The 23,946-nt window shown below is 39.0% G+C and overlaps 1 protein-coding gene and 1 long non-coding RNA gene across 13 annotated transcripts in view; one reads left to right on the top strand and one right to left on the bottom strand.

The window, feature by feature from the left end:
• Nucleotides 1–2,354: 2,354 nt before the first annotated feature.
• Nucleotides 2,355–15,000, bottom strand: LOC131838908 (uncharacterized). The gene is made up of 3 exons (XR_009356739.1): nt 14,867–15,000; nt 10,712–10,746; nt 2,355–2,760 (listed from the first exon to the last, which is right to left on the bottom strand). It is a non-coding gene; the product is annotated as an uncharacterized LOC131838908 (long non-coding RNA).
• A 210-nt stretch (nt 15,001–15,210) lies between these two features.
• ABCC9 (ATP binding cassette subfamily C member 9) overlaps nt 15,211–23,946 on the top strand; it is a 158,150-nt gene continuing 149,414 nt past the window's right edge. For 3 of the 12 annotated variants that reach the window (XM_059185716.1, XM_059185728.1, XM_059185717.1), the window contains exons 1-3: nt 15,263–15,402; nt 16,502–16,616; nt 20,757–20,918. In XM_059185716.1, coding sequence (XP_059041699.1) covers nt 20,777–20,918 — 142 coding nt within the window. In that variant the 5' untranslated portion in view covers nt 15,263–15,402; nt 16,502–16,616; nt 20,757–20,776. Of the gene's footprint in view, nt 15,403–15,589; nt 16,185–16,501; nt 16,617–19,369; nt 19,424–20,756; nt 20,919–23,946 lie in introns of those variants that run through there. The other 9 variants (XM_059185718.1, XM_059185721.1, XM_059185722.1 and 6 more) reach the window with 9 other exon arrangements.

The following is a 23,946-nucleotide window of genomic DNA, read 5'->3' as shown; positions in this document are numbered from 1 at the left end:
TTTCCCCTCAGAATTTCTAATTTTAATCATATGTCCTCTTTTGCCTCTCTCGAAGTAAATTTTTTCTTCCTTAAAGTTTGGTATATTTTCCCATTCATTGACTAAGTTTTGTTATTTTTCTACGATAAGAGGTGTTAGCTTTTGCTTTTTACAATCAATAGTCCAGTTTTGGGATGAGAATTATGTCTATTGTACTATTTACTATATTTTGAAGGAGAGGTTTCACTCCATTTAACTTCCTCTTTGTCTTCTAAAATAACTCCTTGAAATATTTTCCCTAGTGTTTTTCCATTGAAACAAAAAATTGGGAGGACGGGAAGTGAAGGGGAATTATGGAAAATGTTTTAAGTTAGCTTTCTTTTTTTCCGTCTTTTAACTTTCCTTGCCAAGTTTAAACCCATGAAGTCTTCACTGGGATACTAAGTACAGAAGGGACCCAAACAAACCAAACCTGCTTTAAAGATGGTGACATATCCCTAAATTGTATTTTGATAAGGGATTTTTTTAGTGTAAGAAATATTTGTAATAAATAAACAGCAAATAATAGTAACATCCATTACTATAGAACAACCGTTTTATGGTATTTTATAGTTTGCCAATGGCTTTTACTTGATCTTATTTTAACCTTGTATAAAAATACTCAAAAAAGCTGAAACTGTTCCTTTTGGACTTTTCAGAATCCTGTTTATATGTTACTAGGAAGACCAAAATGATATCTAACAGAACGCTAAAATGAAAGTCTTGCTTGAGACCTTAAGACAACAGAGCCTGGAGATTCCAGATGCACATGGGACAGTCCCCCTACCCCCCTCATCCCACTTTCTGGGAAGCCGAGAGACTTGAGAGCAGTCACAAATCACAGCTGAGCAAGCACAACCCATAGGAGAATAGTTCTCGTATGTTTCAAACCTCACCTCTCCATTCAGCATCTTGAGGCTTTGCGAATTTCCAGGGATGATGCATTATTGTTTGCTTGGTCCCTCAAATGCAAGAGACACATATTAAGCTCATCAACGGGTCTCCTTACACCCCCTCTACCATGACTTGGGGTTAGGAGGAAACTTCTCATAGTCTTTCTTTGCAGGGGAGCCCTTTTAAAAGACTTTTCCCAAAGTGCCCTACAGAAATCACCTTCTATGTGCTAAGTCCCAACTCCTGTGGCTAAGGAGCCTTTAAGAATTATCTGACTGGTTTCTGCCAGCTAGTTTTTGCAAGTCCTGCAGGGTGTTCTTCCTTATTTTGATATCTGAAATCTGCTGATCTCCGTCCAAACTTCTATTTCAAGAGCCAACTACAAATAAAATATTGAAAAATAGTAAATATACATGTGCTGTTTGCACAGAGAAATGTATACCATCAGAGTTTGTCTTCAATCAATCATAAGAGACTCTTGATCTCAGGAAACAAAGGGTTACTGGATGGTGGGGCGGGACCGATAGGGTAGCTGGGTGATTGGACATCGGGGAGGGTATGTGCTATGGTGAGTGCTGTGAATTGTGTAAGATTGATGAATCACAGACCTGTATCCCTGAACCAAATAATACATTATATGTAAATTTTAAAAAATCAATGACTCTGACTTCAACAAATATTCACTTATGATTCTTTTAGATGCCAAACCCAAAAAACCCCAAAAGTATTTGAAATAATTTCAGATATGCGGGCCGGGTTGGTGGCGTCAGAAAAATCAAATTCATTAGTAATTTAAAACATGGGACTTAGTGCAATGGCAACACATGAATGTGGTGCGCTCAGATCAGATGGGGGGCCACCAAATGTCGGGTGTCCCAGAGGGTGGGGCAGCATGGGTGGTGAGAGAATTCATCCAAGGCAGAACCGAAGAGAAAGAATTTTATTGACTACACTACAAGGAGAGCAAAGGAAAGACGGTCTGTGAGGAGTTGGTGGTGAGTGACGGTTATGGGGCAGAGTGAGAGAGTTTGAGGACTATGGATTTTCCCATTTTTGGTAACTGTAGGAACTGCGGTGCTTGTAATTGGTCATTAGAGCCTATGGCTATTTTGAGGTGGGTCCCTTAATGAGCCTGTTTGGATTCAGCTTGGTGGTCCCTGTGGGCCCTTTAGACCTTGCTCAAGTTTCCATTGCTCAAGACTTTTGCCTAAAAACAGCCTCTACAATGAGGTTATTTTGGATACTCTCTGTGACAAAGACTATTGACTCTTGCTTTCTCAGGCACATAGCTAGATTGTTTTTCCCATCTTTATTTACTTGAACACATGACTGTGTGCCTAGTCTTAACCAACGGAGTATGTGTCCCTTCTGACATAACACTTTTAGGGAGCATGTGTGCCTTTTCCACACTTTCTTTTCCCATCACCAGTGGGATATTTTAAATGTCATTTCCATAAGGAAACTTCCTGGACTAGGTCTGATCTGGCAATAATACACCGTATACTTTACCTTGCAATACCACGATTTTATTTTAAAAGTGTTCCTTGTTTATTTAATAGTTTTCTTTCTTGCTAGACCTAGAGCTCTAGAAAGACAGGAGGCGTGTCTCTTTGTATAGTGCTGTTTTCTCCAGCCACACGTGAGACACATGGTAGACAGTCAGTAAATGTTTGTTGAAAGGATCGTTACTCCAAGTCTTCATACTCTTTGTTACAAGACACAAGTGCTCAGGGTGCTGATGGGTCAAGAACACCAACCTGTTGGTTTCCAGAACTTCATTTTCACCAAGGACTAATGAATTGTATTTTCTTTGGCTTAAGACAGAGATCTTCTTTTCCCAAAGGAATCCTTAAAAAAAGAAAATAGTCTCTTCAAAAGGTTCACATTTGCAAAAGAATAAACAATTGTTATTTTGTGAGGAGCCAATGTAATCGTCAGGGCTTATCTAAGTTTATTAAATGCCCTCAGGATATGTTTCCCAGATTAGCCTCCGATCTGCAGTTCCAGGAACAGCTTCTTGTGTTGTTGATTTTTTAAAAAATTTTGACTCTAACCTTGTGTCCTTTTATAGCGTTTCCTAAGGAAGTTGCCTGTATTCACATCCTTAATAAGAGCTACTGAATATTCGGTATCAAATGCATGTGTATGAGTCTCTATTTCCAGATTTATAGGATGCATAGTAATGAAGATCTAGATCTTACACTTTTTGTTTTGTATAAATGTTACGAGTATCCTTCATTCCTACAGACGATCTTTTTTTTTTTTTTAAAGATATTATTTATTTATCTGAGAGAGACACAGCACGAGAGGGGGAAGGGTCAGAGGGAGATGCAGACCAAGCAGGAACCCCAGTGTGGGACTTTATTCCGGGACTCCAGGTACAGGACCTGAGCCAAAGGCAGTCACCCAACCAACTGAGCCACCCGGGCGCCCATTCCTACAGGCCATCTTTGGAGAAACTGCTCTCTGGTTTCTCCTGCCCAACCCATGTAACTAACTATAGCATGATTTGGAACAAAGTTCATGGCTTAAAAACAATATACTTGACTCAAAATCCTCTTTGGCTCACACCAACAAGTGTCCTCACTGATATCTCTCCAAGAAACACAGTTCATTGCTCTTAACTTCTGCAGTTCTCTCCACGTGAAGTTCTGCTCTCATTTGCAAAAGACTTAAGGTAGGAAAATGCCCAGGTGTCTGTCAAGGTTGCTATGAGCTAGTGGCAGCAGAGGCATGATTTAAGGGATGACAGAAGAGTACTTGTTTGCCTAGAGTTCACTGACCTTTCTCCAGTCCTCTGGGTAATCTATGTTTTGTACTTGGGAGAAGACGAGAAGTCGCAGTCAGTGAGGCAGCTGTCTTCCTGGTTCCCTTGTTTTAGAGAGGACTGTGCTGGCTGACACTGGAGTGTGTGCTGTATGGGGGAAACAGGGCAAGTGCCACCCTGGAGGGGCCCTTAGGACTGCAATTCCAGAAAGAAAGGGCTGTAGCAATCAGCTGTAGATCTTCTATGTGGTGAAAACGCTGTGCTAGATCCACAATTGAGTGATGCAGGAAATGAGCTGTTTTGGGGAGAGGGTTGAAGCAGGGCAGGATTCAGAGAGGGAAAAACACAAAAGACATCATTAGGGCAGTTGGATGAGCAAAAGCAAGGATATTGAGGCAGTTAGCGCGGGGGGAGGGGTTGTACCAGAGTTTAAGTAGTAGAGTTTGGTTGCAATATAAGGGGTCAGTGAGGATGAGGCAAACTTTCTAAGAACCTTAAAAAACAGAGGAGTCATGGAAAATATATGTGTGTGGTAGCAAAGTCTTTGAAGATGAATTTGAGGAAGATGAATATAATCTCTATGTGCAAAATTGTTTAGCCAGAGAGAGACCAATTAAGAGGTTGATACAATAACTAATGGGACTGTAAGAGAGAAGGGAGTCAGATAGAAAGGAAAGAGGTGGAGGGAAGTCATCGCTCAGTGTAACATAAATGATTTAATAACTGTGAGGTTGGAGGAGGAAGAATAAAAGAAAGTGGGCAATGAATTAGTCCGTGGCTTCAAATATAAGTTACCAGTGTGATTAAATAAAGAGTTAGTAGGTGAATTTCACTGAAGGCAACTTGCTAATTTAGGAGGGGGTGAAAGAGATACGGGGAAAGAGGAGTATACTCTCTTAGTACAATAGAGTATACTAATATACTATAGATATTGTTATGCCTACATGGCTCTAATAATAAATACTTTTTCTTGGAAGAGAAAATTAAGATTTTACCGAAGTCCCAAAGAGATAGAGAAATTTTTCCTCACTAATATCGATATTCTGGGTTTTCTCTACTGTCCTCCAAAATTATGTCTGACCTTTATTGTAACTGTGAAGCAAACATATTGCAATTGCTTGTTTACTTAACTCTACAGTGTAAGTAGAATAATTTATTTATTTTTTAAAAAATTTTTTTAAAGATTTTATTTATTTATTTGCCAGAGAGAAATCACAAGTAGATGGAGAGGCAGGCAGAGAGAGAGAGAGGGAAGCAGGCTCTCTGCTGAGCAGAGAGCCCGATGTGGGACTCGATCCCAGGACCCTGAGATCATGACCTGAGCCGAAGGCAGCGGCTTAACCCACTGAGCCACCCAGGCGCCCTAAGTAGAATAATTTAAAAGGAAAAAATATATATGTATATATATATATATAATGTAGTAAGGGAAAATCCTTATTATATTCCCAGTATCACTGGGGTGTTGGTGGGAGTGGCAAGAAATGCCATTATTTATTTTTTTTTCATTAGTTTCTTTAACAACATAAAAAAGATCATCAAATACTTAGCTCAGAAAATAGATATAAGGTTGAGTAAGATGCTTAGCCCAGTGCCTGGCACATAGAAATTGCTCACATTGTCTCTCATTGTCTCATTGTTGCTGCTTTTCATGAATAGAGAAATAAGTCCTTGTGCATTCCAGGAATGCTCATGAAGATAAGAAGGTTTTCTATTTTCCCCTTCTCCAGCTAAGTCATCTTTGTAATTGTGCTATTTCCAAATACTTTCTTATTACCTAAGTTATGACAATGACTGCTTCATCTTTCTATCTCACAGTCTGGACAAAGAGCAAGCTGACACAATCTGCAGAAAGAAGAGAGGCCACAGAATGTTTGGGTTTGACTGTCTAAGGAGTGAATTCATTAGCCCATGGCAAATTGAATAAGGAAATAAAGTTAAACTGTACTTATCTTAGACCAAGAGCTGTATTTGGCACCATGATTCAGCACCATTATCTGTATACAAAAATACTTCTGGAAGTTATCCCTGGAAACAACCAGTTGTGAAGCCACTATCCTACCATGTTTCTCAAACTGGAATATGCACATTACGCACTTGATACAACAGAGTAATCATGAAACATATTCCTAAAGTGCTGATTTTACTTGAAGATTTAGGAAGATACATTTTCGCTGAAGGCAACTTGCATATATTATTTGGTCATTCAACAAACATTTACTGCACTCAAGCAGAATGTCAGATGTTGGGAAATACTGATTTAGAAAAGGAATTTGGGGTGCCCCGGGTGGCTCAGTCAGTTAAGCATCTGTCTTCGGCTCAGGTCATGATCCCAGGGTCCTGGGATGGAGCCCCAGGTCAGACTCTCAGCTCAGTGGGGAGTCCGCTTCTCTCTCTCCTTTTGCTTCCCTCCTGGCTTGTGTTCTCTTACTCACGCTCTCTCTCTCAAATGAATAAATAAAATCTTGGAAAAAAGGAAAAAAAGAAGCAAAAATAGTTTTACTCCTTTCAGTTTGAATAAATAAAAACATATGATTTCCTCAAGTATTTCATTTAACTAATGACAAAAGTATGAATCACTAAATTGTGGAGATATTTAATTTACCAGCAGTCCTGTCTTTACTAAATTTGAACGATGTTGGAACCAACCCAGTCCCTTTTATTTTTTTAGATTTTTTATTTATTTGACACAGAGAGAGAGATCACAAGTAGGCAGAGAGGCAGGCAGAGACAGAGGGGAAAGCAGGCTCCCTACTGAGCAGAGAGCCTGAATCAGGGCTTGATCCCAGGACCATGAGATCATGACCTGAGCTGAAGGCAGAGGCTTAACCCACTGAGTCACCCAGGAGCCCCCAGTCCCCTTTATTTTACAAATAAAGACTTGAAGTCTCTGTCCCATTCTCTACCTACATTATATTTTAATACTTGATATCATTTACATAATTTTTGTTTGTTTCACCAAGTCCATGTTGAATCTGCACCAAGATATAAACTGAGGATTTAGATTTGCCTGCCCCATTCAAAAAACCCAGTGCTCATGAAGTTAGTATACTGAGATGACACTGTATCTTTCACATTGCCTACAGAGCGATCTTTTAAAAGCAAGGACCATTGTGGGTGCCTGGCTGGCTCAGTCGGTGGCACATATAACACTTGATTTTGGGATTGTGAGATTGAGCTCTATGTTGGGTGTAGAGATTACTTAAAAATAATATGTATATATATAGTATTTTAGACATTAAAACAAGTATAAATCCCTTGAAAAGCACAGCTTATATAAACTGACACAGGAAGAAATACAATATCTGAGTACCAATATATCTAGTAAAAAAAATTAAGTTCTTAAATAGAAGCCCTTCTACAAGGAAAACTCCAGGCCCACATATATTACATAATACATATATATGTATTATATATATATATATATGTTGCATATATATACACACACACCCACACACACACACAAGGCTCATAGCATCTCATGCTTGCTTATAAAACCTAGGAAGAAGTTCCATATTGTTTACCTTGAAAGGTATCCCAATCACAAACCAGTCTCTAACAATCCTTGTAGCTCACCATATTTTTATTTATACTATATTAAGTTACTTAGAGTCCAAGTGTGTGAGATCTTATCAGCTTCTATGAGTCCACACATGCTTTTCTTACTGCTTGGGAGACTTTCTGAGCCTCCTCTGTCCCCATCTCTGGCTGGTAATGGAAAGATACTATATCTTAGTTGCTGCTAGTCACATGGCAGTATATATATATATATCGTTAAAACTCATAAAACTGTTAGATTTTACTGTATGTAAATTTTACCTAAATAAATCCTACTTTAAAATATCTGAATAATCTCCATGTACTTGGGAATTAAGACATTTCTAAATAACCGATCAAAGAAGACGTTTCAAAGAAAACTAGAAAATACAAAGTAAACGGTACCAAAATTATTTTTAAACTAAATAAAATTGACAAATACTTGGTAAAATTGGTCAATAAGGAACAACAGAGAATATGTAAAAGACTGGTAGCATAAAGATCCTACAGACATCCAAAGGATCCTAAGGAAATATTATGAACAACTCTGTGCCAAGACATTAAAACAAGTACAAATCCCTTGAAAATCACATCTTATATAAACTGACACAGGAAGAAACAGAATATCCGAGTACCACCATATCTAGTAAAGAAATTAGGTTCTTTTTTTTTTTTTCTTAAAGATTTCATCTATTTATTTGACAGACAGAGATCACAAGTAGGCAGAGAGTCAGGCAGGGGGGTGGGGGAAGCAGGCTCCCCGTGGAACAGGGAGCCCGATGCGGGGCTCGATCCCAGGATCCTGAGATCATGACCTGAGCCTAAGGTAAAGGCCTAACCCACTGAGCCATCCAGGTGCCCCAAGAAATTAGGTTCTTAAATAAAGTCATTCTACAAGGAAAACTCCAGGCCCACATGGCTTCTACTTTAATCTACCAAAAATTTGAGGAAGAAACAATAATCTTATGAAATCCTTTCAGAAAACAGAGAAGGAAATACTTCAAAATGCATTTGATAAGGCCAGCAAAGTCCCAATATAAAAATATTGCCAAAACAGACAAATAAAAGTCTCCCCAAACCCAAAAAACAAAAGCAAAAGGCAGGAAAACTATAGACTAATGTCCCTCATTAAAATAGATGCAAATTTTCTAAATAAGATATTAGTAAATTGAATTCAGGAATACAAAAAAAAAAAAAGGAGATGCTATCCTAACCAGGAGGAATTTATCACTGGAATGCAAGATTGGTTTAATGGTCAAAAACTGAACAATTCATTTTGGCACAGTAACAGAATAAAGGGGGAAAAGCATATGATTAGCACAATAGATGCATAAAAAACACTTGACAAATTTCAACATCTATTTATGATTAAACTCTTTCAAGAAATTGCGACTACCAGAAAATGTCCCTGAACTAATAAAAGGGATCTATAGAAAACCTGCAGAAAACATCACTCTTAATAGTGAAAAATTGAATCCTTTTTCAGATTAAGAATGAGTCAATTGTATCCACTCTCATTATTTCTATTCAACATCATGCAAGAGATTCTAGCTAGTGCAATAAGGTAAGAAAAAAGAAGCAGGAGACTGATGGGAAAAAAGTAAAACTTCATTGGTAGATGACATGATCATAAACAGAAAATATTAAGGAATCTGCAGGACCACTAGAACTCAAAAGTGAATTTAGCAATGTTGTAGGATACAAAGTCATTTCTATATTCTGATCGTGAACAATTAAAATGTGATATTTAAATAATGTCATTTATAATACCATTAAAATGATAAAATATTTTAGGGTAGATTCAATGAACTATGCGCAAGACATATACACTGAAAAACTGAAAATAAAACGCCATTAAGAAAATGAAAAGGCAAGCCAAAAAATATTGACTCATATAGCTGAGAAATGAGATATCCAGAGTATACAGATAGTCCCTGACTTACAAGGATTTGCCTTGTGATTGTTTTTTTAACTTCATGATGGTAAAAGGAATATGCTTTCAATAGAAACTGAACTTTGAATTTTAAATTTTGATCTCCTGAGTTAGCAATATGCTGTACAATACTCTCTTATGATACTGGCCACTGGGGACAATCTGTAGTTCCCAGTCAGCCACACATCAGGAACATAAACAACCATTCCAGTTACAGCAATTCTGTACCCATTCAACCATTCTGTTTGTCACTTCAGTAAAATATTCAATAAATTACATGAGATATTCAGCACTCTGTTATCAAATATGTTTAAGGTAGGCTAGGTTATGATGTTTGGTAGGTTAGGTGTAACAAATGTTTTTTTGATTTATGATATTTTCAGTTTATAATGGGCTTATCAGATCATAACACCATTATAAGCTAGGGCAGATCTGTAGAAGAAAAGTTACAACTCAGTAATAAAAAGATAAACAACTCAATTAAAACTTTGAACAGAGGGGTGTCTGGGTGGCTCAGTGGGTTAAAGCCTCTGCCTTTGGCTCAGGGCATGATTTCAGGGTCCTGGGATCAAGCCCCGCATCAGGCTCTCTGCTCAGCGGGAGCTTGCTTTCCCCTGTCTCTGCCTGCCTCTCTGCCTACTTGTGATCTCTGTCCGTCAAATAAATAAATAAAATCTTAAAAAAAAAAAAAAAAGTTTGAACAGACACCTCACAAAAGAAGTATATTGGTTTTCTATTGTGATATGACATATTGCCACAAACCTAAGTGGCTTATAACAATACCCATTTATTATCTCATATTTCTGTAGAGCAGAACTCCAGGTGGGCTCAGCAGAGAGCTTTGCTTAGGTTCTCTCAAGCCAAATAAACGTATCAGCCTGACTGGGCTCTTATTTGGAGACTCTCAGGAAGAATCCACTTCTGAGTTCATTCAGGGTGTTTGGCAGAATCTAGTTCCTCATGGTTGTAGAAACGAAATCCCCGCTTTGTTGCAGATTATTGGCTGGGGCACTCTGCTCATTTTCTAGAGGCCATTCCTGGGTTCTTGCCTTATGGCTATTTCACCAGAGCAAGGAGAATCTCCCTTACACCAATCCTTCTCATTCTTCAGATCTACCTGACTTTCTCTTCTACCACTAGCCTGAGAAAACTCTCTGCTTTTAAAGAGCTCGGGTGATTAAATTAGGCCCCCCTGTATTATCTGCCTTTAAATTAGTAACCCTAATTACATCTGCAAAATCCCTTTTGCCAGATAACATAATTACAGAATCACGGGAGTAACACCAGGGGCAAAGATAAGAGCTATCTTAGAATTATGCCCACTACATGAAGATGTGGGAACCAACAGGCCCATGAAGATATATGCCCCAAATCATTAGTCACAAAGGGAGAGACAGATTAAAACTACAATCAGGAACCTGTCTACACCCAAAAGAAGAATTAAAACAAAATGTCGGCAGGACTACGGAAGACCTAGAACTCTCATACTTTTCTGAAAGGAATGAAGGTTTCAACTTCTTTGGAGAATATTTTGGCCCTTTCTGTAAAGTTATATGCGTACTTACCAAACGACCCAGCAAATCCACTGCTTGGCGTTTACCTAAGAGAAATGAAAACTATATTTATAAAACTTTCATTGAAGCTTTATACATCATTATCAAAAACTGGAAGTAACCCAAATATATACACAGATAAACTGATAAATTGTGGTATATTCACATAATGGAATTTTTAGCAATAAAAAGGAATAGACTTCATAGTCTATTGTATGTATTCTATACATGCAATGATGTGGGTGAATCTCAAAAACACTATGCTTAACGGAAAAAAGCCAGACACAAAAGAGTATGTACTGTATGACTACATATATATGGTATTTTTGAATAAACAAAACAAATCTGTAGTGATAGACCTCAGATCAGTGGTTACTATAGGTAGTGAGGATAAGACTGGTCAGAGGCACAAGAGAACTTCCTGGGGAGATACAAAGACATACAAATTCTATGTCTTCTGGGGGAGGGTCATGGTTATATCAAAGTATTTTAGATTTTACATGTATAATGGATTATTTTTATCTTATGAAAATTATACTTAAAGTTGATTTTAAAATGTACATATTTTTAATGAAAACAAAGATGTTTGCCTTCTTTTATTATTTAATAGCATTCTGGAATTTGGAATTGATAAAATTAAATAGATTATAAATAAGCTATTAGTAGCTGAAAGTGGGAAGTAAGTTGTCTTAGTCAGTTTGGGTTGCTATAACAAATTACCCAGGTAGTAATTTGTTGACTGGATGATTTTAACAACAAACTTTTATTTGTCACAGTTCTGGAGGCTGGGAAGTCTAACATCAAGTTACCAACAAATTTAGTTCTTGGTGAGGGCTTCTGTCCTGGTTTGCAGACAACTGTCTTCTCACTCTGTTTTCGCATAATGGAGAGCAGAAAAAGCAAACTCTAGTTTCTTTCCCATAAGGTCACTAATACCATCATGACCTCATCTAAAAATAATGGCCCCACCTCCTAATACCATCCCACGGAGGGGTTAGTTCTAACATGTCAGACTTAGGGGGAATACAAGCATGCATTCCACAATACAAGTGTAACACTATTTGAAGAGAAAAATCATAATTTTTGGACAATAAAGGTAGCGTGGTAAAACAATACTAAGATTATTGAGAAAGCTTAACAAAATGGCTATATAGAAGATAAATACAAACCAGAAAATATAAACAAATACCAGCACAAAATATGAAAACCAAAGTATAAAATTTGTATGCTCAATCATTGCAAGAAATGTACAGACTTACATAAATTTGATAGTAAGAGTAAAAGGAGGCTTAAGTAAATGGGAAACCATCTTTCTGGATAGACGGAACACGGAGAATACGATTTTTTTTGTAAATTATTTTCTAAATTTAATGGAATTCCAATAAAATGCCCAACAGAGAATGGCTAAGAAAATTTTGAGAAGAGTAAAAAGGGGACTGGCCCTTCCAGAGTTAAAAATATGGTTTAAAGCTATAATAACCAAATTCATCTGATCATAGTAATATAGGGGAAAAAATGTAAAAAAAAAAAAAAATCCGTTAAATGGGGCTCCCAGTTGGCTCAGTTGGTTAAGTGTCCAACTCTTGATTTCCACCCAGGTCACGATCTTAGGGTTCCGAGACTGAGTCACAGGTTGGACTCTGCACTGTGTGGAGCCTGCTTGAGATTCTCTCTCTTCCTCTACCTCAGTCCCCCTGCCACCCCAGGCTCTCTCTCTCTCTCTCTAAAAAAAAAAGATCCATTAAACAGAATAATTACCTCAGAAACAGATCTTTTATGAAATAATGATAAGTATACAACAAAGTTGGTATTACACATCAGGGTGGAGGAAAAAGATTATTCAGTAAATGATGTTGGTAAAATAACAAATAAAATGTTAACTTCTCATCCCATGGCATATGCCAAAATAAATTTTAGAACGGAATAAAAATTAAAAACTCTTTCTTTTTTTTTCATTTTTAAATTTAAGCTCAATTAACATATAATGCATTATTGTTTTATGAGGTAGAGGTCAGTGACTCATCAGTCTTATATAATACCTAGTACTCATTACATCACATTCCCCCCCTTAATATCTATCATCCAATTATCCCACCTACCTCCCCTCCAGCAACCTTGTTGATTTCCTATGCTTAGGAGTCTCTTATGGTTTGTCTTTGTCTCGATTTCATCTTGGTTTATTTAATTAAAAAACCCTTTAGTGCACCTGGGTGGCTTAGTTGGTTAATTGAGTGCCTTTGGCTCAGGTCAAGATCCTAAGTCCCAGGACGGAGTCCCATGTCAGGAGTCTGCTTCTCCCTCAGACCCTCACCACTCTCATGCTCTCTCACTCTCTCTCATTCTCTCTCTCAAATAAATACAATCTTTAAAAAACACTTTAAACGAATATAAGTAAAGGTTAGTATTTATTAACCAAAACATTGGGATACAATGTACTAGTAAAAGACACTAAATTTGCCCAAGTAAATTTTCTATTAGAAGAAAGCACCAGGAAGGCAGAGACCCTGGAGGTCTAACTTATCAGTAACCTCTGTGATCTACAAGAGATCTATGCAGTATGTATGTTCTAATAAATCTTTATAGGATGTATGAAAACAATTGTTTATATTTTTTGCATCACTCTAGTTTTCTTAAATGACAAACTGGGAAAAATATTTGTCATGTATATGTAAAGATTAATATCTTCTTATTAAAAGTTCATGCAAATCATGAGAAACTTTATTGAGACCCATTAGATGGACCCTTATATGGACAAGCTATTCATGACAGAGGGAAAACAAAGATTGATGAACATTTGGAAAAAGTCAATATGAATAATAAAATAATAAACAATTACATGTTATATGTCAAATTACAGGATTTTTAAAAATAAATATGTATATTCAATGCTGGTTTGGGTGTAAGTGTAATAGGTCATCTCAAATAGTCTGGGGGAAGTTAATGCAAACCTTTTAGAAAAGTAATTTTGCATTCTATATCGATAGCCTTAAAAATACTACTTTTGACCCTCTAATTACTTTTCAGAAAATTTTCTTTTCAGAAAGAAGAAACTTTATTTTAAAAGTTCATCGTAGGATTAAAAATGGTGGTGAAAAATCGGTAATTATGTCCAACAATAAGAAGATGGATTTTAAATTATGATTGGAACACAATGCATTATGCAGCCATTTAAATGATTTCTATAAAGATTTTAAAATTCGATCAAGAAAATAATTGTTTTAAAAGGTACTGTGAGAGGACGCCTGGGTGGCTCAGTTGGTTAAGCAGCTGCCTTCGGCTCAGGTCATGATCCCAGGTGGGATCGAGTCCCACCCACATTGGGCTCCTTGCTCGGCAGGGAGCCTGCTTCTCTCTCTGCCTCTGCCTGCCTCTCTGTCTGCCTGTGCTCGCTCGCTCTCTCCCCCTCTGTCTCTGACAAATAAATAAAAATCTTAAAAAAAAAAAGGTACTGTGAGGAGAGAAATTATTTTGTGATTGCCAACAGTATTCAATATGCATAGAAAAAATAGTAACCATGGCATACATATTACCTTTTACTGAAAGGGCAGGCACTTAGCATTTTAAAGGGATTCTCATTTACCCTCACACCAAGACTATGAAGAGATATAGATCTATATGTATTTCTTTGATTTATATATACATTCATAAATGTGTCTTTATTTTATAAACCTATAAAATATGTATATATTTATATTATATATATATATATATATTTTTTTTTTTTTCCCCATTGAACAGGTGAGGAAATTAATACACAGGGAGATGCAGTACTGTGTCCAAAGTGTTTGAGCTGAGTGAGGCAGTGGGTTTGATAGCAGATTGGCTCTTGCGTCCACGCTTTTACTCACTATTAAAATGTAACAAAATGTTTTCAGTTTTGTAGTTTTGGGGGCTCATGGGTCTCCCTTCTAGTTTTCAATCGTTTCCAAAGTTTTTACAGTAAGCATGACTTTCACTCATTATAAATTATCCTAATAATAGTAATCTATACATTGCAAATCCCAAAGCCAGCCTGGTTTTCTGCAGTAGCGCTCAGCTCTGCGTCTGGGGTAACCCGCACCCCCTGTCTCCAGGTGTCTGCGGCCCCGCATCCCCCTTCCGGCTTGTTCGCCGGGTCTTTTCCCGGGTTCCACCCACAGTACCCGGATCCCCGTCCCTGAAACACACTTTCTCCGCGCGCCTGCGTCGTGGCCGACAGCTCCAGGGTGACTTGGCAAACGTTCAAGCGCCGTGGGACCGGAGTCTTCGGGACCCGCCCAGATGTCGTCCCGCGAGGCCCCGCAGACCTCTGGCCGCGGAGAGTTCAAGCTTCAGCCGCGGGCGGAGGCCCGGCCCTCACGCGGGAACGCGGCGACCTCGCCGGGAGGGAGGAGCCCGCGGGAACTCCCCGAGGCTCGCAGGGCGGGGGTCGGCCTCGGCCCACCGGGTCGCAGAGGCCGGAAGGCCGCCGGGTGCGGGGTGCAGTCCCGGGACCAGCGCCTAGTCCCCGCGCTCCTGGAGCGGTGCCCTTGGCGGTCGCGCACCGAGCCCTGGAGGCACTAGCCCGCCCGCCTCCGGCCCTTTATCAGATCAGGACAATTGCTGAAAACAGGGATTATCTCAGGCTGAGTGAGCAGTGGCCCCTGAGAAAATCTAGGGTTAGTTAAAGAGGGTTGCCCGGGGACAAAACTTACGGCTTGGGTCCCGGGGACAGTTACTGTGGGGTGAGTGTATTTTTTTAAACCCGTTATCTCCTCGACAATTAATTCTCTCTCTGGTCGGGAGCGGGGGACCGGGGGGGAACTGTTCGTGCAGGGGTGGGAGCCGGAGTCCCACTTTCGGGGAGCTAGTGTAGGGGCCGCCCTTTGGAAGCACGGCGACTGGTCCTGGGGAGGAACCAAGGTTTCCCGGCCGCTGGGTCAAGTATTCGATCCGAGCCGCCGCGCTCCTGCCTTCGCACACGCCCATGCCGCGGGGCAGGGGTCCTTCGCCGGGAACCAGCCCTTCGCTTCCCAGGGCCGCTGTGGGGGGCAGCCGGGGCCTCCCCAGGTCCGCTTCCTTCTGTGGTCGGTACGGGGGCGCACAGAGCACCTGGGGGACAACGTGCAAGTGCAAGGGAGTACCTTGCGTGTTCTGGCGTCCGAAAACCTGACTCCAGAGAATCACTGAATCCTACGTTGCGAGTCTCGGTGTTTAATGAAGTTTAGGGGACGCGTATGACTTGCGTTTGTAAAACCTCTGCATCGCGCACCCCAAGTTTGTCGCCCTGGTACGGAAAGCAGGGCCGAGCGGGGGTGGGGAGGGTCTCCAGTCGCTGGCGCTCGCTTCTGCACGCGGGGCTTCTGCCCAGTTTCCTGCCTCGGAGTTGTGTCCGCCCCAGCTCAGAGCAGTTTGTGCAATTGAGAAACCCGATAGGAGGCAGCAGCTGTCTCCCACCACCCTAAAAATAATCCGCTCCGGCGGCCTGCGTGCTTCGGCTAGGGGAGGAAAACTGCCTGCGGAGTAAGTGAGTCCGTCTCTTTTACATAAATATGATTTAAACATTTTAAGAGTAACTGTGAACTGTAGATCTCGGCGACCCAAAGGCGCCCGCGCCCTCTGCCTTCGGGGTAGCTATTTCTAGGATGAAGGCACCGGGCCCCAGCCGGAGAAGAGAGGGCGTGGGGATCAGGTTTCCACTTTACTTACAAACTGCCGGCTCCTGCTTAAAAACGGCCGGGAATACTGCAAGGACTTATTACTGATTTTTTCCCTCTTAGTGTCCTGTAGTATTCATGAAGTAGTTTTCAGTTTGCTTAAATTTTGTTACTCTTTACTTTTTAGGAGTTCTGCGTCTCGGTTTGAAGTTGACACTTAAGTCAGTGTAGGGAGCCCGTGTTTTGAAGGTAGTGCAAGTGCACGAGTAGGGGTTTGAAGCAGCATCAAGCGACCGCCCAAGGTATTTATATTTTGCTTGTTTGTTCAATTTGGGATTAAAATATATATATATATATCCTGGTGGCGTGTCTGAATTTTCTCTGTTGAGTTTCCTTTAGTGTGCGATAGAACTTCAACGGGTGCATTGAGATGAGGCACTAAATCAGAAGTTAGTGGTCATTTTTACTAGTGATTTTCTTACTTGGATCTGTTATTCATAGGTAGACAGGGAGACAGACGTCTTTTGCTTCCTGTTTTGTGAATCATAAACTGAATGAAAAAATTCAAAGACGTTATTACATTTGTTTCCTAAGTGATTTATTCCTGAAAGTACCCTAGATAATGTTAATGCCCTAAATCCTTTACAATGTCATGTTTCTCTCTCATAACATAACTCAGTAATGAGTTACTTTGTATGTAAGAATGCAAGTTTTTATGTTGCTTTTAGCATGTTTTCTTCAGGAGTTTCCAGTTTAATTAAGTTCTGCGAGGTTGCTACTCCATTAGAACTGACACTTTCTTATGGATGAGCAGGAGAGAGTGCTAGTTTTTACTTTACTTTAGTCATCAACTGAATCCAAATTTTATAACTCCAGAGGGTGTGGACATTCCTAAATGCATTTCAAAGAATAAGAATATTGAGGGTGGGATTCTTGCTATGAAATCATACCTTTGGGCATCAAGGAATATATTTATTCTGTGGTTTCAGCTTGGCAGACCGTCCCTGTAATCAAAGTTTCACTTTTGACATTTGTCTTTAAGATTCATTCAGTCAAGTTCTTCAACCCTGTCTGCTCTCCTAAACACTTGAACATCTTTCAGAGGGTTTATGCTTGCGGGAAGAAAGGTGTCATGTCTTCCTATCATGTCTTCCTATCCCTCTCTCTTCTCCTGGATGCTAGGGCCTCTGTCCATGCACTCCAGAAGGGGCAGGGATCAGGGGCGACACGTGACCAAGGTTAGCCAGCAAGAGCAGCAATTTATGCTGTTCCCAAACTGTCCCTAACTTAATCATGGTTCTGGGAGAGACACCTTGAATGACAATAGGAGATTTAAAAATTAATTAAAATTCCTGATTGAACAAAATGCCCTTGGCAAACAGGATAATTATCAACATATCTACAACTTTACTCCTTCTCTCTTTTTGCCCATGATGAGTTGTAAAATGGGCTGTTAGAATATGCCACATGTGTACTGTAGGTTGGAGAAAGAAGCTAAGAGTCAGAGGGAAAAGGATGGAGGAGGAGACAGAAATAAAGACAGGAGAGAGACAGTGAGAGGGTGAACAGGTTGGGAGCCCTTGGTCATGTGAGGGTAGAGATTATGGTAGAAGAAAGAAATCATTCTAAAGCCTTCAGTTTACTAATCTGAAGTATGTGCCTCAGTGTGATTGTATCATTGTATATTTCCCTATCCCGTAGACCATAACCTGTACATTATACCAAGAACTACTGGGATTAGTGTAGTCTGATTTATGTGGTCTAACACTACAGGTACTCTTTGTATGGGCATTCTTGGATTCCTAGTGCCTAGCACATGGTCAGCATCAATAAGTACTTTTACAGTTAACGAATGGCCTAGAATCCCAGACATCAGGTATGTGGCTAGAATTGTCCTTTGACTTTCTCAGGTTGCTGTAGTTCTCTGATATTTTCTTTCCACCATTATACACATTTATCCAAAGGTTGCTTGATTGGTAGGTTTGAGGATTGATTAGACATACCAGGTAGGCAAAACTTACTATAGCTAATGAAGTTTATGTTTTGCAAATTCAGATCGTACTTTGTATCTGCTTCAATGATAATGATTAAATATCTATCATTTATCTATCTATAAATGTGACCAATTGGAATATTATAGTTTTGGATAAAATTATAAAACTGCCAAAGTAAAAATTATTTTCTGGTTCATTCTAGGAAATGGTTTATATGTGTCTTTCAATAAGAGTGGGCTCAAGTTTCTTCCTGTCATTTCTACTCAATAAAAGAGATAGTCTAAAAGAAAAATAAAAGAAATAGTCATGGAAATTCTATTAATAATTCTATTAATAGCTATTATTTTTCAGTTTCTTTTTTCCTAATTTTTCCATCTTATTGACATACATGACTGTATAAGTTTAAGGTGTACAGCATGGTTTAGATGATTGTAAAATGTTACCACAGTATGTCTAGTTAAGATCCATCACTTCATATAGTTGTGGTACATAATTCGAAACTTCCATTTTACTGCTACTTTAAAACTCTCAAGCTGTTTTTGATTATTTTATGAGGCTTGGAGTCTTAGTAGTTGATAAGAATTTGCCAAGTATATACACTCATCTTGACTTTTTAAAAATATACTTTTATTTTGAATGAGAAAAGGTCTCAACTAGAGATCATATCAGTGATGTTCAATAAAAGGGCTTACCGGAAACAGTATGTGAGAGGAATTCCATATAAGGATTTAGGGGCTCCTGGGTGGCTCAGTTGGTTAAGCGACCGCCTTTGGAGAGCCCTGCATGGAGCCCCACATCAGGGTCCCCGCTCAGAGGGAAGCCTGCTTCTCCCCTTCTCCCTCTTCCTCTGCTGCTCTGCCTGCTTGTGCTCTCTTGCTCTCTCTGTTAAATAAATAAATAAAATCTTAAAAACAAAATAATTTACAAACTATAAACACAGGTTTTTAAACTAGTTCTATTCATATAATACTTTAGAAAACTTTTCCTTGAAATCTGGTTTCTCAATAGTTTGCCTACTGTTGCCAATCTTTTCTGTGTAACACTCTCTGTTTTTTCCCTAGGGAAAAATATTGTTCATGACCATTGCTAAGTCATTTCTCAATGAAAGAGAAAAGGTACTAGTTTACTCCAACCTTTAATAATCTAATTCAGAATCCAGTGTGATATAATGTGGAAAAGAGACCAAGTGCAGTGAGGTTAAAATCTTAAACTGCTACTTCTTTTAATGATGAAAGATAAGCTGTTTTTGAAATGGGTTGGAGGCTGCATGATATAGGCAGGGGGAGACACAGTTTAAGTCAGACACATGGCTGTGGATCACCGCTACTCTACTGGTTGGCAGGATACTGAACCTCAGAATGCTCTCCTGTAAAATACAAATACCTAACATTGCATGGCTGTTCTAAAGACTAAAGATAGTGTATATGAAGTACCCAGAATTTGGCAGGCAGGAAGAAAATGGGCATAAAAAAATAATTTTTCAGAAGACTAAACTCTTCAGAATTTCACAGTGGTATTTTGATGGAGCAGAACCTTGCTTTTATACCATCTGTCTCAGCCCAGCAACGAGAGGCGTTCATTTAAAATGTGAGTTGGAGTGTGTCACTCCACTAATGAAACCTCCCCCTGCTCCCGCCCCTGCCCCAGAATTCTGTTTCACTGAGTAGAAGCCAAAGTCCCAACAATAGCTAGCAAAACCTTGGTTTACCTCATCCTCAGCTTCATCTCTAAATCTGTCTACTTCTATTCTAATATAGTATTGATTTCCAATTTAAAAACATTTTGTTTGTTTGTTTCAAGACTTGATTAGGGTATATTTCATGCAAGAATATTCTCTGACTGTAAGACCTGAGTAATTTCGTTAAATTGTCATTTAAGTTATATTTAATGTATCTGAAGCCCAAGATTTTAATAGTCTTCACAGACTGGCTGATGGCTGCGTGCCCGCACATGGGCCCCCTGTGTATTAGTATTCCTTTGTACAGTTAACCAAGAGTGGCGGTAAATTTTGTCCGGCTTAAGTTATTTGCTAATGCATTTTCAATGAGAAAGGACAAGAAAGAATTTAATATTACACTATCTTGTAGAATCAGTCAGTAGTTTCATTTTTTCTTTCTTTTTCTTGATATATCACCATGTTTGTTCCTTGAAATCATTTTCGTCACACACACACTTTGTTAAGGTACCATCATTGGTAGATTAATAATTATATATCTTCCAAATTAAAATATTTTTCTCCGGAGGGGGGGAAAGATCAAAAGGAAGTGATTTATAGACTGTATAAGGCCTTTATAAGAAACTCTCAAAAGACTTTGGCATATAGTTTCCTATTTCCTCAATTGCAAAAATAAAGGGGTTAATTTTATAATTAAACCTCCTCTTTAGGGCTATGCATGTATAAAAGAGAATATAATAATGGAGCCTCTTTCTTTTGTTTCTTCCTTTTAGAGTAAGCGATATAAGAAGACATGAGCCTTTCATTCTGTGGTAACAACATCTCTTCATATAATATCTATGATGGTGTGTTACAAAATCCCTGCTTTGTGGATGCCCTCAACCTGGTCCCTCATGTCTTCCTCCTGTTTATCACTTTTCCAATATTGTTTATTGGTAAGTAATCTGTTCTCCTATATTTCCTCAGCTAATATTTATTTTGAGCATCTGACTTTTTTTTATTTTTTCATATTTTATTAAAGATTTTTATTTATTTATTTGAGAGAGAGACAGTGAGAGAGAGCATGAGAGGCGGGAAGGTCAGAGGGAGAAGCAGACTCCCCATGGAGCTGGGAGCCTGATGCGGGACTCGATCCCAGGACTCCGGGACCGTGACCTGAGCCAAAGATGGTTGCTTAACCAACTGAGCCACCCAGGCGCCCTCAGCTAATGTTTATTTTAAAAGTCTTCATTATGGGGTGCCTGGGTGGCTCAGTGTGTTAAGCCGCTGCCTTTCGCTCAGGTCATGATCTCAGGGTCCTGGGATTGAGTCCCAAATCGGGCTCTCTGTTCAGCAGGGAGCCTGCTTCCCTTCCTCTCTCTCTCTGCCTGCCTTTCTGCCTACTTGTGCTCTCTCTCTGTCAAATAAAGAAATAAATAAATCTTAAAAAAAAAGTCTTCATTATGGTTGAAATTTGATATAATATTGACCTAATTTTCCTCAACATGAAAACTGATAGGAAAATCAGTGAGAAAAGAACAAGCAGATTTTTTATGCTTCCCAGTTATTTATGGTCTTGACGTATGATATTTTGTAGGTAAAATAGAAGTCATATGTCTTCTTAGAAATGGACTTCGAGTAGCAACAGCAGTGTTTTAAAAAGAGGGAAAGAGAACTAGGTGGGATAGATGTAAAGCCGTTGTGGAGCACTTGCTTTGTGCTGGTGAAGAGAATGGGAAAATGGGTGAAACACGGTACCTGCCTGCAATAGTCACTGAAACTGTCCAGTGAAACAGATGTATCAAAGTCAAGAGAAAAATGACTATCCCACATTATATGCTCATTTGCAGGGACAGGAACAAATTATCCTGGGCATTAACTTGTTAGAACAACTAATTTTTTGGGCCAGTGGGGATGATTGCATGGAGAGTGACATGTTGAGGGACGTGAGGACAAAGAGCCTGCAAGTTCCAGTAGGAGCGCTAAGGGTGCATTCCAGGTAGAAAGAATACTTATGCAAACTATTTGTAAAGGAGCTAAAGATACAGTTTTCCCTATTATATTACAGTTTACATATACACAAAACCCAATTATTATTTTTTTAAAGATTTTATTTATTTATTTGACAGAGATCACAAGTAGGCAGAGAAGCAGGCAGAGAGAGGAGGAAGCATGCTCCCTGCTGAGCAGAGAGCCCGATGTGGGGCTGGATCCCAGGATCCGAAGGTAGAGGCTTTAGCCCACTAAGCCACCCACACACCCCACAAAATCCAATTATTTTAAACAGTTATGTACGGTTTGTATAATTTCTCCCCCAAACCAAAATAGAACTTTAACTTAAACGTTTTAAAAATACATTTCACATATAAAAATAACAGAGGGGCACCTGGGTGGCTCAGTCAGTTAAGCATCTCCCTTTGACTCAGGTCATGATCCCAGGGTCTATGGGAAGCCTGCTTCCCTCTCTCTCAGTCCCCCTGCTTGTGTTCTTTCTCTCGCTGTGTCTCTCTCTGCTCGAATAAATAAATAAAATCTTCAAAAAAATGACAGTGACTAGTATGATAAATATCTGTTGAGGCTGTCACCACTCAGCTTAAGGAATCTAATGGTAAGAATATAAGTGAATCCTTCTGTTACTCTTTCCTGAGCCTGTTACTCTTTCCACATCCTATGTCCCTATTCCTTTCAAAAGAGGTAACTACTCTCTGAATTTGATCTTGAATCTGCTTATAAAACTAAATTTGCTTATAAAAATAAATGGGAAAACTATCAGACTGCTTTTCTTAAGAAAACTAGCATATTTTAATGGTCTGATTTAAAAGAAACTTAAAAAATAATTTGTATGCTTTTATTTCTTCATTTAACAAATATTGATTGAGAGACTACTATCTGGCATTGTAACAGTGATCAAAATTTTCTGTTATAAGATGTATCATATGCTGAGGCCAATGAAACTCTTGGCACGTAGTTATTTGTGTTAAACAAATATATAGACATTAAATATAACTGTGTCAGAATGACCATGTATAGAGACATGAGTTGTGGTTTATGTAGTTGGTGTTATTTGTAGGACATTAAAAGTGCCCTTTGGTCAAAAGTCGACCATAATTTTTTAATTGCAATTTGACAGTTAATAATCTTTTTTTTGACATTCAGCTAACTTCTTGAGAGCAGTTACTGTGATAGTCTTGTTTGCATCAGTAGCATCAAACACAGACTGGCAGAAGGGTATTTGAATCAAGTGGAGCTGGAGTGAACATTGTCAAAGGAGAATGGTGGAGGAATATTCAGACTGCTCATGTATTACATTGGCTACTTGAGTTAGTGAGAGATCATAAATAAATCTCAAAGAAGTATCAGGCATAAAGAAAGCTTGCCTGCAAGAGCTTACAGCGTAAATTCTAGTACAACATGTTATATGTAACTAATCCCTCCATAATGAAGTTCATTTGGGAACAACTAAGACATGAATCAATTTTCTTTTCAAAGAATGCTTCAGGAGTCTCATTAGTCGTTACAGAAATTCCTTCCTGCAATATTTCGAGCACAAACCCCGATTCATTCTTGAAGTATGTGAGGCTTCTCTACAAACATTTCTTTGAGAAAATACCATTATCACTGTTGAATAGTGCTGGCTCAGTCATAGGTTATAATTTTTCTCACACGATATGCATACGATTGAGTTGACTCAACTAATGAGTTCTACATTTCATTACCAAATATGGCTTTTTTTCGTTAGTCCCCCTACAGATGGCATGTTTTGAAAGATTTTAGACACCAAATTGCTTTTATTAATATCATCATTAATTTGGTTTCCTCTTAAATGAACCAGGGACCTGTCAGTAAGAGCTCTGATTAACACGAGATAACTATGCTGTCACCCAGAGTTGGCCTTATTCTTGAGCACTGCAGCAAATGTCAATGTGTTAACTTAGACAGTCCTGTAAAGATTCACTGAAATTGAATTATTTTTTCAACATAATG

Source organism: Mustela lutreola, chromosome 8 (genome assembly GCF_030435805.1).
Source record: "Mustela lutreola isolate mMusLut2 chromosome 8, mMusLut2.pri, whole genome shotgun sequence".
Taxonomy (NCBI): Eukaryota; Metazoa; Chordata; class Mammalia; order Carnivora; family Mustelidae; genus Mustela; species Mustela lutreola.
Note: the sequence above shows the minus strand (reverse complement) of the source record. Positions and strands in the feature narration are given on the sequence as shown.